Here is a 14,087-nt window from a genome sequence, read left to right as displayed (position 1 = left end):
CACTGTGCCACAAAAGCCCTGAGTTCTTCAGTTACTTCAAATGACCTTCCCCCCATCAGAAGTGGGGAGGTTTGCTGATGTTTGTGCAATGTTGAGCACCATTTACAGCTCAGATACTGATGAAGCAGCCCTATTGCGTGCAATTCTGGTCTCCTTTCTATCGGAAAGATGTTGTGAAACTTGAAAGGGTTCAGAAAATATTTACAAGGATGTTGCCAGGGTTGGAGGATCTGAGCTACAGGGAGAGGCTGAACAGGCTGAAGCTGTCTTCCCTGGAGCATCGGAGGCTGAGGGGTGACCTTATAGAGATTTATAAAATTATGAGGGGCATGGATAGGATAAATAGACAAAGTCTTTTCCCTGGGGTTGGGGAATCCAGAACTAGAGGGCATAGGTTTAGGGTGAGAGGGGAAAGATATAAAAGAGACCTAAGGGACAGCTTTTTCACGCAGAGAGTGGTACGTTTATGGAATGAGTGCCAGAGGATGTGGTGGAGGCTGGTACAATTGCAACATTTAAGAGGCATTTGGATGTGTATATGAATAGGAAGGGTTTGGAGGGATATGGGCCGGGTGCTGGCAGGTGGGACTAGATTGGATTGGGATATCTGGTCGGCATGGACAGGTTGGACCAAAGGGTCTGTTTCCATGCTGTACTTCTCTATGACTCTATGACTAAGTAAAAGCTGCAAAATATCCAAGTTTGCATTGACAAGTGGCAAGTAATATTTACAGCACATAAATATCAGGCAATGAGAATTTGACCATTGCCCCAAGACATTTAGTGGCATTATCACCACTGACTTCCCCATATCAACAACCTGGAGGTTACCATTGACCAGAAACTAAACTGGATCAGCCATCTAACTACTGCAGCTACAAAAACCGGTTAAAGGTTAGGAATCATGCAAACAGTAACTCATCTCCCAAAACCTAATGACAATCTGAAAAGAAACATGAGTGAACACCAAACACTTGCCTGGATAGGTGCTGCTCCAACAACACTCAAAGCTTGACACCATCCAGGACAAAGCAGCCCAACTGATTAGCACCACATCCAGCAACCATCATTGCTCAGTAGCAGCAATGTGCACTATCTATAAGATACACTGCAGAAATTCACAATTTTTTAAATGAAATTCATCAAGGCTCCTTTAACAGTACTTTCCAAACCCATGACTACTGCCAGCTAGGATACTGATAGCAAGTTACAAGAGAACATTGCCTCTTGTAAATTCACCTCCATGTCATTCACCATCCTGACATGGAAATATATTGCTGTCCTTTGCTATTGCTGTGTCAACATCTTGAAACTCCCTCTCTATCATCATTGTGGGTTTACCTACAAATGGAATGCAGTGGTTCCAGAAGGAAGCTCACCACCATCTTTTCAAGAGCAACTTGGGTCAAGCAATAAACACTGGCCAGTCAGCAATGCCCACATTCCCTGAATGAATAGAAAGTATTATATTAGTAACTCATAAGCAAAGTAATTGCAGCCAGATTCAAGTCAAATCTCCATTGTCATTGTCAATTGACTAAAATCTACACTCTGTTCACCAGTTTTGATATAAGATGAACCTGTCTTATATCTAGCTTGCAACAAAAATTAAGGCAGAGAAGTATCCATTACACTGGCTATATTCTGTCTGCTAATTAGAGAAATGTATTACTGTGATGTGAACCGTGATTTTAACATTTTTTTTTGGTTTGTTTATCTGAAGCCAATAATTAACTTGCATTTTTGTATCCATGGCAATTGTGATTTCTTTTCAAACACAGTTTTTTGAGGCCTACAAATGGACTTTCATTTATTTGGCTTGTTTTGTAAACTTATTTCTGTTCCCATTCAAACAAACCAAGAACCAGAGGGAAATTTTTAAAGTATTTTGCAAAATAATCAAAAAACAAAGAGTAAATAGAAGCTTTTATACACAATGAATGGTTGGGTTCTGGAATGTGTTGCCTGGAAGTTTCATAGAAGCAGTTCAATTGAGGCATGCTTGTGGGCATTAAATAATTGTTTAAAAATAAACAAAATGCAGGGATATGAGGACAAAGCCGGAAAGTGGCACAAAGGCAACATGCCCAGACAGTCAATGCAGACACAATGGACTGAATGGTCTCCTCTGCACTGTAACAATTCTGCAATTATCTTACTTGGGCATTTACGTTTCCCCTCAATTATTTCTTATAGCTTTTATTTCATGTGGAAAAATTCACTGAAAAGTGAATTGGAAGAAGGTGAGGGAACCAATGACAGAAGAATTAACAGCAGGCTGAAAATAGCAGGTTACCAGAAAGCAGCAACAGATCTTATGAGCTGGAGATGTCTCTCATTATGCTCCTATCTAGGTATTTACACATGATGTAGCTTTATGGTTAAGCTCTAGTATACTGATGAGACATATGCCAAACATGATTTGTACCAGATTTAAAGTGAAATTGCCTATTTTATTTTGAAACAGCAGAAAATGTATTGATAGCACACACAATTAACACAAATAATTTGTTTCAAAGAGATACCTAAAAGTAGCACAGTGGTTAAAAAAAGTCACAGTATCACCAGAATGAGTCGATAATACACATGTTAATATTGTTTACATTTAAAATAAATCAAGACAATTGTAAAGCATAATTTTATATCCAAAGAAAACCTCTGATTAATTTAATTACAAATTTTTTCCTTATGACTTTGATTTCCACCTCTAACGGTAGGTCAATGTGTCATTGATTTATTATACAGAGCAAATGGAATGTACGTATTGAATAAAAATTGGACATCAAACACAGGAGGGGGTGTGCAGAGATGAATGATACTTATTTTAAAAAGGTTTAGAGAGGAAAAAAAAACAAGCAATTAATATTAACCTCTGCTTGTTGGAAGTGTTATGCTTCTGTAAAGCTTCTTTTAAAGTATAAAATAAAAATGCAAAATTGATTTCATTTTTGGATTAAGGACAATACTGACCAGAAGTAAAAGGTTTTCTATGGTAGATTTTATTTTTCAGAGTCTAGACTCTTTTGGTATTCTGTAAACTTTAAGGCAGAATAAAAACAGAGCACAAAAAGTACACCTTTTAGAAAACTGAACCTCTATAAATATGTAACATCTCAATTGATGTAAACTAACAATATTTTAAAGGTTTTGGTATATGATCACCATATAATTCAACAAACTTGATTGCTACAGATTCATTCAAGAGACTGAGTTGCATCCATCCATAGATAAGAAAACCCAAAGAAAACAAATGAGAAAAAAATCACCTTCAGTTTATTGAGATAGCGCCTTGTGTGCACTACCAATAAGTCATCTTCCTGTGCTTCTTGGGCTTTCACGATGGTCTCGTCACTTATTAATTTCTCTTCTACAAGTAAAAAAAAAGTCATAGTGATAATTTCCCTTTCAAAACTACTATTTTGACCAAAACATTTTCTTAAAATTGAACTGGTCTCTAGATCTCTTAAATTCTACACTCCCTCCTCTAGGATTTGAGAACAGTAAACACCTAGACTTATGAACATTGAAATTCCTATGCTCTGGCACAGAAACAATATTTCTGCAAAACAGTTTACACAAATAAAACACCATGCATGAGCAAACTAGTTAATTAAAATTTCTTTCACCCATAAAATCAGTTAAAATAATCAAAATATAAAGAATTTTTTAAAAAAACGACATACCTTTTAAAAAGTGGACAATTTTCCCCCACTTTCCCGAATCAAAAGGATGAAGCTTTTCCAGGCCCAGAAATGAGATATTATAGTCAGAAGAATATACTATAGGCCATTGTGTTGATAGAAGATCAATGTATAGGTTGGTATTATGTAGCCTTGAAATACAATCAAGTATTTAAAGAATTTTAAAAAGGAGAACAACAAAGATCATCATGTCAATTCCGGTTAAACAAGTGTGCTCACATTCTTATGTGCTAACCACAAACATTCAGAGTTTACTGAACAGCAAAATAAAAAAAAAGCGCAAACAGTCAAATCCCTCTCCCTCCAAAATGAAGTTGAGAAACAGAGAGCTCAAAAGGTTGTACTCATGTTGTTGTCCTGGGTAGCTAGCTAAGAAACTGCATCTCACATAGAGCTCACAGTAAAGTTATGTTGTATAGGCTGTAGTGTTACTATTTTGTATAATGTTGTAAAGGCAATATCAATACTACATTTAACCTTATTCATATTCCAGTGAAATATATAATAATAGAAATTGATCTAGAAAATGAAAAAATATCTGCAACTTACAGTTTGCCTTTGTTTCTGCTTTTTTGTTCTGACATCTTCTTTCTTACATGTTCTTTTAGGCTATTAGTCCTGCAGAAGACATAACAATTTAAGCTTTCATCACAATTTCTACAATCTTTTCTCAATCAAACAAAATAGTTTGATGTCGATCTTTTCTCACATTGTTCACAGCAGGATCTTGACCAGATGGGCCAATGGGCTGAGAAGTGGCAGATGGAGTTTAATTCAGATAATGCAAGGTGCTGCATTTTGGGAAAGCAAATCTTAGCAGGACTTATACACTTAATGGTAAATGAGTGTTAGGGAGTGTTGCTGAACTAAGACACGTTGGAGTGCAGGTTCATAGCACCTTGAAAATGGAGTCACAGGTAGTTAAGATAGTGAAGAAGTTGTTTGGTATGCTTTCCTTTATTGGTCAGAGTATTGAGTACAGGACTTGGGAGGTCACGTTGCGGCTGTACGGGACATTGGTTAGGCCACTGTTGGAATATTGCGTGCAGTTCTGGTCTCCTTCCTATCGGAAAGATGTCGTGAAACTTGAAAGGGTTCAGAAAAGATTTACAAGGATGTTGCCAGGATTGGAGGATTTGAGCTATAGGGAGAGGCTGAACAGGCTGGGCCTGTTTTCCCTGGAGTATCGGAGGCTGAGGGTGATCTTATAGAGGTTTACAAAATTATGAGGAGCATGGATAGGATAAATAGACAAAGTCCTTTCCCTGGGCTCAGGGAGTCCATAGGTTTAGGGTGAGAGGGGAAAGATATAAAAGAAACCTAAGGGGCAACTTTTTCACACAGAGGGTGGTACGTGTATGGAATGAGCTGCCAGAGGAAGTGGTGGAGGCTGGTACAATTGCAACATTTAAGAGGCATTTAGATGGGTATATGAATAGGAAGGGTTTGGAGCGATATGGGCCAGGTGCCGGCAGGTGGGACTAGATTGGGCTGAGATATCTGGTCGGCATGGACGGGTTGGAGCGAAGGGTCTGTTTCCGTGCTGTACATCTCCATGACTCTAAGTAATTATTTTGCCTCCCTAGTTTTCCCTTACCCTTTGAGAATGATTTTAAACAACACAGTAAAAGATCCCTTCACTTCCTTCAAAGAAGAACAAAGCAGTTCCCCTAATATCCTTTCATAAATTCACCCATTACAAAAACCAAAATAACATTATCTGATCAAATTTGCACTGCTGTTGAGACATCCCTACAAGTAAACATAAACATTCAAAAATGACAGCCAGGAAAGAAACCTGCTCATCCACGTTATTGCGATAGCTCAATCATTAAAACTAAACAGACATCCTCCCTCCTCACTTTTCTGTTACAACCCTCAACCACTGTCCCCTCAAGTGACTCCTAACAATAAAAACAAACAGAAAATTAGCTGACATACTTGTCTAATTCTGAGGTGTCATGGCGATGACACATCAGAATTAGTTCATTGGTTGTGAGGCACTTCAGAAGTTTCTGTATTTGTATAAATCATGCATATTTTTGCTATCACTCATGCTTTATGGTCATATCCATTCACTTGTTCTTTCACTGCATCATTAGATAATGAGGGAAATAGACCTTAGAAAGACACAGACTGCTTCTCTCTTATGAGCAACTCCAAAGCATTTCCCTTTCCTGCATCCTCCAATATTAATTATTTGTTAAGTTTCCCTTTCTAACTGCATGAACCTCTCTCCCTTCTTCACCCCTGCTCAACATATTCTCAATTGCTTTCTATCCCTTATAGGGGATTTTATAAAGTCAAACCTAACAGAACTGTCTATTTTTGGTTTGACACTGATAAACACAGCGTGTCAGAGTATGCATTATATTGCACTGGACAAGTACATTAATTACTCCATGCAAAACGATATCAGTATATGTTCTCTTAAAGATATAAAAGTATCATTGCATATAATTGAAATAAATAATGTTTCCATTTAGATGACAGACTACTAAACAAAACCCTTCTTTGTTTGATTGACAGATGAATCATCTGTTGGAGGTTGTCTGTATTCTTAACAAGACTGTACTTTTTCACACTCACACTATGAACTATGAGCAATGTTTTGATTTATTTTAAACTTACCCATGGTCTACCACAACTCTTAAGAAAATGCACTTCAGGGCTGAAATAGAATAAAGTTGTTTTTGATTAAGAACAATTGAGAAGTATGATATAAGTGTTACACAGTTGAGCTACTTGAAGTGAGTGACAGCATATTATACAGATCAGAAATATGAAACAATCTCCTTTTGCATTACTTCTTGAAAGTTAAAGACATGCAATACATTTTGTAATGTATGATATATTAGTGTCAATAATCTACACTATTAAATTATTGTGGGAACATTGGATTTATTTACTAGTTTGAATTCCATAATTGTGCCCATTACTCTGTACTATAAAAGAATTTGCAAGTTTCACAGTAGATACAGAGCAAAATACATATCATACTGGGCAACAGTGATGGGTCTCTAATAGGTAGTTAATACAATCAGTTATTGATCCAATTCTTATTACATTAAGTATTTAATTAAATTATGAGTGTTGTTCAGTTATTTGGCTGAATTTCTCTCCTCCACTGTTACAAATAGGATTTATTTGATATGAGGGCCAGATGCAAGTAATTCTGAGGTTCTTATTGTTGCACATTAAATTCTGTAGCTCTGATATCATTCATTTAATTTGTTGGTTCCAATATTTCACTTTAATACTTTGTTGATTGGATCAATAAAAATAACATTAAGTAAAGAGCCAAATGTTAAATGAACAGTAGAAAACTGCTAATGAGAAACTACAAAACTTCTTCGAAAACAAATCAACCTTAACTGATTTTCCAATAAGCAAATTAAAAGGTGCATGCAAAGTCAATATACATTTTTAAAAATTGGAAGATATAATTATTTTTTTCAAAAAGTCCAAGTTCCAAACTGATATCTTGAACAACACATTAGAAATAATCTTAATTTTGATTACTCTTAGTCCTTAAATTTGTCTTCTGATTGCTAATGACTTAATTGCAGTGTTTACTTGAAGATTTCCAACTCATTTAGAGTCATAGAGATGTACAGCACTGAAACAGACCCTTTGGTCCAACTCATCCATGCCGACCAGATACCTGAAATTAATCTAGTCCCATTTGTCAGCACTTGACCATTATCCTTCTAAACCACTCCTATTCATATACCCATCCAGATGCCTTTTAAATGTTGTAATCGTACCAGCTTCCACCACTTCCTCTGGCAGCTCATTCGTGGTCACTCAACTACAATAATGTAACAACATTACTCAATGAAGATCTTTTCAGAAAATGTTTTCTGTGATCTTTTCAGTTGACAGTTCAGCCAGATTATTATGGTCAGTCTATATCCTTCAAATTGAATTAGTTAAATCTGCAACTTGGTTTTCGATGTGACTACAAGAACTGGTCAGAAGCTAGGTATGGTGCAGTGAATAATTCACTTCCTAATGCCAAACCATCCACCATTTACAAGGCACAAGTTGAGAGTGTGATGGAATAACACTCACTTGCCTGGATGGATGCAGCTCCAACAATACTGAAGAAGTTTGACACCATCCAGGACAAAGCAGCCCACTTGCTTGGCACCACATCCAAATATTGAATCACTTCACCACTGATGCCTAGTAGCAGCAGCATGTATTATCTACAAGACGCATTCCAGAAATTTGACAACAATCCTTAGACACACCTTCTAAACCCATAACCACTTCCATCTTGAAGGACAAAGGCAACAGATAATTTGAGAACACCACCATTTTCAAGTTCCCCTCCAAGCCACTCACCATTCCAACCTAGAAATATATTGTTGTTCCTTCACTGCTTTTGAAAATCTTAGGAATTCTCTCCCTAACTGCATTGTGTGCCTACCTACAGCACATAGACTGCAATGGTTTAAGAAGAAAGGCAACTTACCACCAGCTTCTCCAGGGCAAATAGGAATGGGCAATAAATGCTGGTCAGCCAACAATACCCACATCCCACATCTAAAGTTTAAAATGTACTGGATTTGTATTGTCCGAATGCACTTGGTAAGGTGCCACATCAACGCTTACTGACCGATAATAAACACTCACAGTGTATGAGTTAGCACGCTGGCACAGATAAAAGATTTGCCACTTAACTGGAAGCAGATAGTATTCATAAATGGGTCTTTTTCTGGCTGGCAAGATGTAATGAATGATGTGTCACAGGGATTATTTGCTGGGAAATCAACTATTTACAATTATTTCGAAGAAGTGATGGAAAGTATATTTGTCAAATTTGCTGATAACACAAGCATATGTAGAAAGGTTAATTGTGAAAAGGACAAAGCTACTGGGGAAATGTTAGGAAAATTGGGGTATAATGTGAGAAAATGTGAAATTGTTGTTTTCAGAAGGAATAACGAAAAAGAAGCATTTCTTCTAAATGGTAGAAGTTTGCAGAGCTCGGAAATGCTGAAGAATCTGAGCATCCTAGTGCACGACTGCAAAAAGCTGATATGCAAATACAAAAAGTAGCTAAGACCACTAATAGAATGTTATCAATTATGGCAAGGACAGGTGATTACAAAAATAGGGAGGTCCAACTTCAGTTATATGGGGAACTGATGAGAGTGAGTTTGTATTTCTGTATATAGTATGGTCAGCTTATTTATGGAAGGATAAAAATGCATTGGAAGCAGTTTCATAAAAATTTTAGTTTGGCAGAGTAAGAAGTCACTTGATTTCAGTGTACAAGATCCTGTGGAGTCTTAACAGTGTAGATGTAGAGAGAAAGTTTCCTCTATGGAAGAATCTAGTCCTATGGATAACTGTTTAGAAATTGTGGCTCGCCAATTTAAAACAGAAATGAGACAAAAAAAAAAGTCTCGGTGTAGAAGCACAGTCTTAGAATTTTTTTAAGGCAGAGGTAGATTGATTTCTGGAAAGCAAAGACATAGAGTCATAGTGTCAGAGATGTACAGCATGGAAACAGACCCTTACTTACTCCTCTGTAATATGGACATTTATGCAAGGTGTCACCATCTATTTCACTACTTTCTATATCTTTCATATCTTTTTCCAAAGTAAATACTGATGCAAGATACTCGTTTAGTCTCTCTCCCATTTTCTGCTGCTCCACACAAAGGCTGCCTTGCTGATCTTTGAGGGGCCCTATTCTCTCCCTAGATATCCTTTTGTCCTTAATGTATTTGTAAAAACCCTTTGGATTCTCCTTAACTCTATTTGCCAAAGCTATCTTATGTCCCCTTTTTGCCCTCCTGATTTCCTTCTTAAGTATACTCCTACTGCCTTTATACTCTTCACTCGATCTATCCCATCTATACCTTACATATGCTTCCTTCTTTTTTTAAACCAAACCCTCAATTTCTTTAGTAATCCAGCATTCCCTATACCTACCAGCCTTCCCTTTCACCCTAACAGGAATATACTCTCTCTGGATTCCCGTATCTCATTACTGAAGGCTTCCCATTTTCCAGCCGGCCCTTTACCGGCGAACATCTGCCCCCAATCAGCTTTTGAAAGCTCTTGCCTAATACCCTCAAAATTGCCCTTTCTCTAATTTAGAACTTCAACTTTTAGACCTGCTCTTTCCTTTTCCATTACTATTTTAAATCTAATAGAATTATGGTCACTGGCCCCAAAGTGCTCCCCCACTGACCCCTCAGTCACCTGCCCTGCCTTATTTTGAAAGGGGTATGTCAGAATGTGGATTTTATGCTACAGTCAGATCAATGACCATCATATTAAATGGTAGAAAACAGGCCTGACTGGCTAAATGGCATACTTCTGCTCCTTAATAATTTGGATTACTTCATTACACTCCATCAAATTCAATTCTAATGAACTCTTACAGAACCCTGTCACAAGTATTTGTAATTATGACTTGAGCAACTTTGCTTCTCCAAGTGAATGTGGAAATTTAAAATACCAATTATATAACTTCAAGACTTGGGGGCATATTTTTAAGGTGAGAGGAGAGTGATTTAAAGAAGACATAAGTGGCATTTTTGTTTGCACAGAGAGGGGACTGAAACTCCTGAGGATGTGGTGGATGTGGGTACAATTACAATGTTCAAAAGACATTTGGATAGATTCATGAATAGGAAAGATTTGGAGAGATGTGAGCCAGGAGCAGGCAGATGGGACTAGTCTAGTTTGGGATTATGGTCAGCATGGACTGGTGGGACCAAAGGGTCCATTTCCATACTGTCCGACTCTATATGCCACAGAGACATGTTTCCACTTATCTGGATTCCCACTACATCACTATTATTTAGAAGTCTGTAGAAAACACAAAGATCATGCTGCACACTGAGAAGGTGTTTAATGCATTTTGCCTTTACCAGGTCTTTGAAAGAGCTAACCAATTTGCCTCACTTTCCCTACTGTTTTCTAAAAGTCGTAAAATTGTTTCCCTTCAAGTCTTCATCTACTTAATTTAGAAAAGTTAAAAGTAAATCTGCTTCCATCATGCTTTGAGGCCAAGAGTTTAGTCTTGTATCCCCCTTCCTGTCCTTAATTCTATAGTGTGTCTACAGTCTGCTCACTTCACGAAACTCCTTTCTACTGAAACAACTATGATTTTTAAGATGAGTCAACGACTTGCACTTAGAGCATCTTTAAAATAATCAACGGACTAAAGAGGGATTTCACAGCAGCTTAACAAACAAAATCTGACACTGAGCCATAGAACACACACATGACCAAGAGGTTGTTAAGAGGAAGGTCTTAAAGAGCATGTTAAATGGTTTTAGTATTTTCTATAATCTCATCTGTTCAGAAAGTACAGATAATACATTTTGTTCTGCCTATTGCTGTCACGCCACCTCTTTCTTAGTGCTACAAAACCTACTCTCCACACCTACACCTTCTCCCACAATTGTTAAAAGAAATTCAACAACCCTATATGTTCTGCATTTCCCAGTACTAGAACTCCTCTTGTCCCAGTACTGCTACTACTGTCATCTCAAATGTTACACAAACGCTATATGATCAGCCCTAGATTCATTATATTTACAAAAGAAACATTGTTTCCTGGTCTTCTTCTTCTTGAGCTATAACTAACTTATAAACGTTAGCTAAATTATGAGCTGATAACAAAAAAGTAGTACAAAACATAGTCAGGAGAGGAGATGGAGAAGGGGAAACTTAAAGTTGAAGAGAAAGGCCAAGGCAATAATATTTTGTAGCAACATGGTAATGATGACTAGAGTGTGACATGAAGGAACAGAGTGTACAAACATAAGAGGAAACCAGAAAGACAGTCAGAGCAAAAGTATCAAAAAGACAAAATTAAAGGCTCTTAAATTTCAGTGCACTCAGCATTTGTAACAAAATGGATGAATTAATGGTTATGATCAAATAACCACTATTGGCACTTAGCTAAAAAGGTGTCAAAAACTGGACTGCGTCTTTGGAAGTGCTTGAAGTTTTGTGACAGAAGGAACAGAAAGTTCAGTTCTTTTTGTAAAGTAGTGAAGAAATGATAAGGGAACCAAGTGTCTAGTGGGAATAATGCATCAGCCCGCAGACAGTAGATACACTGTAGTACAAATATGAATTAAAGAATAATGGGGGCTGGTGCATTATTCCTACTAGACACTTGGTTCCCTTACCATTTCTTCAATACTTTACAAAAAGAACTGAACTTTCTGTTCCTTCTGTCACAAAACTTCAAGCACTTCCAAAGACGCAGTCCAGTTTTTATCACCTTTTAGCCAAATGCCAATAATGGTACAGTAGAGAAAGGTACAGTATTGTAATAAACATGAGTGACCTTAATCTTCAAAATAGATATAATACATCAAGTCAGCAAAAATAGTCTTGAGGCTATGTTCTCAGTGCACATCAGGAGCAGTTTCTTAGAATAAAATGTCAGAACTAAACCAAACCAGGTGATAGGTTATTTAGATCTTGCAAAATGTAATGAAAATGATTTTTTTTTTGGTTAGGGATTCTATACGTAAGAGTAATCATATCATTAAAATGTCACATTAATCTGAGATTGAGAAATTTGCTCTGAAATGGTCTTTAACTTAAAGGGGGCAAGTACAAAGGCAAAAAGAGAGTGGCTAAAGTGGAATAGAGGAATAAGCTAACAAGGTAATATGAGACAGGCATCAAAGCATATTTTGTAATTCACAAAGATACACTCCATTCAGATTGGTTCCTGGAGTGAATGAACTGCTAGATAAGAAAAAGTTGGTCAGGTTAGGTCAATATGATGTTTAGAAGGATGTGATGATCTTGAAACATAATATTTTGTGGTGACTTGAAACAGTAGACATTGAGAGAAAACAAGGTAAAAATTCCTGATGAAGGGCTTTTGCCCGAAAAGTTGATTTCGCTGCTCGTTGGATGCTGCCTGAACTGCTGTGCTCTTCCAGCACCACTAATCCAGTATCTGAGAGAAAACATCCTCTCATCGGGGTCGAGAACTACGTGGCATACTTTCAGAATGAAAGATCGCCCATTTGATATGGAAAGGAGGAGTTTATTTTGCCAAAAGGTCCTGGATCTTTGTAATTCCCGTGGGAGCTGTGCAGGCTAAGCTCAATCTACATTCAAGATAGATGTATTCTTCAAATTGTATGGGAGTCAAGGGTATGGGGAAAGTAGGAACAAAGTGAAGATGAGGCCACGATCAGATCGGTCAATGGTCATTGTGAATGGCTGAGTAGGCTCCAGCCTATTCTTTCTATTTCTTGTAGAAACTAAAAGTTTATTCAATCGGGCCCTTCATAAATGCTACAGGTGGTTTTCCAAAACATGCAACATAAACTACACATCCAGAAATGAATTGCAAAACGCAACCTCTGTTTACAAGTGAACGTTTTCGTCCAGTGCCTGAAATAACATTGGCGATTTACATTACTGTAGAGGGATTGGTCTCAGAATACTTCCAGGTGAAACCCAAGTGGCTGTGAAGTGGAGAATGTACCTGTCAACAGTGCGCGCTGACAATCACAAGACCCTCTCGCAAGTGCAGGAACTCGGCTCTTGGGGCCTGACGATCTTCAGATTTCAGAGGGGAGAGAGCCCTGGGAAACTGCGGCTTCACTCCAGCTTCCTGCTTCGCGTCTCCCTCTGCGAGAGCAGAGGAACGTACGCCCTGAACACTTGCGTTTCCAGAGTATCACCTTTGAAGGGCCATCCTCGGGCTGTTGAAGCCCTGAAGGTTTAGGCTCTGCTGTCAGTAAGCTGCGGGCAGTCGCTGCGCTCCCTCATCACGTACGGCCTCACGCCGATTGTGCGCAGAGTTGAACGTCAGCAAAAGGCCAGCGGCGGCTCCGGGGCGCTGCTATTGCTGCTGCTGCTCTCTGATCTCTAACCCGATCGGCCCCTGGCAAAGCTCGGCCCCCTGCTGACTCAGGGCGCCCAGGCATGTTTGCTGAGGGAGGGAGAAAGAAACACCTTTCAGCAAAATGCCGGAGCTATCAGAACGCAAGTGCGGTTTGTTTTTCATTCACGGATGTAAGTCGAAGGCAGCACGTCAAACCCCAGATACAGCAGCGAGGGAGGCCGTTCGGCCCACTCTGTCGAGGAGCAATGCTCCCCTTCACTCCACCCGAGTTTCGTTCTTCCGACCCACCTTCCTGTTCAGAGTAAACCGATTGCCTCTTGATTGATGTTGCTGCTACCGCACTGTTAGTCATTTCACTCTGAAACTACTCGCACACAAACATAACCAGTTACTAGTGAGCGAGAGTGATTGGCTCCTGGATCTATTTAATAACATGTACTCTGCATTTTTACCCCCTAGCTTTACACCTCTGCTTTAAAAAATATCCAGTCACTATGTTTCCACAAGCTTTTTCATAAAATCAAAAAATC

At 38.3% G+C, this 14,087-nt stretch overlaps 1 protein-coding gene across 3 annotated transcripts in view; it reads right to left on the bottom strand.

Moving 5' to 3' along the window:
* The window catches only part of hdac11 (histone deacetylase 11), a 122,815-nt gene extending 109,156 nt beyond the window's left edge, over positions 1-13,659 (bottom strand). Inside the window, exons 1-5 of one of the 3 annotated variants that reach the window (XM_072582225.1) lie at positions 13,195-13,659; positions 6,333-6,372; positions 4,251-4,319; positions 3,684-3,832; positions 3,267-3,367 (exon numbers count right to left, since the gene is read on the bottom strand). In XM_072582225.1, coding sequence (XP_072438326.1) covers positions 3,267-3,367; positions 3,684-3,832; positions 4,251-4,285 — 285 coding nt within the window. In that variant the 5' untranslated portion in view covers positions 4,286-4,319; positions 6,333-6,372; positions 13,195-13,659. The remainder of the gene's footprint in view (positions 1-3,266; positions 3,368-3,683; positions 3,833-4,250; positions 4,320-6,332; positions 6,373-13,194) is intronic. The other 2 variants (XM_072582223.1, XM_072582224.1) reach the window with 2 other exon arrangements.
* Between the last annotated feature and the right edge of the window lie 428 nt (positions 13,660-14,087).

This window comes from Chiloscyllium punctatum, chromosome 12 (genome assembly GCF_047496795.1).
Source record: "Chiloscyllium punctatum isolate Juve2018m chromosome 12, sChiPun1.3, whole genome shotgun sequence".
Classification (NCBI taxonomy): Eukaryota; Metazoa; Chordata; class Chondrichthyes; order Orectolobiformes; family Hemiscylliidae; genus Chiloscyllium; species Chiloscyllium punctatum.
Note: the sequence above shows the minus strand (reverse complement) of the source record. Positions and strands in the feature narration are given on the sequence as shown.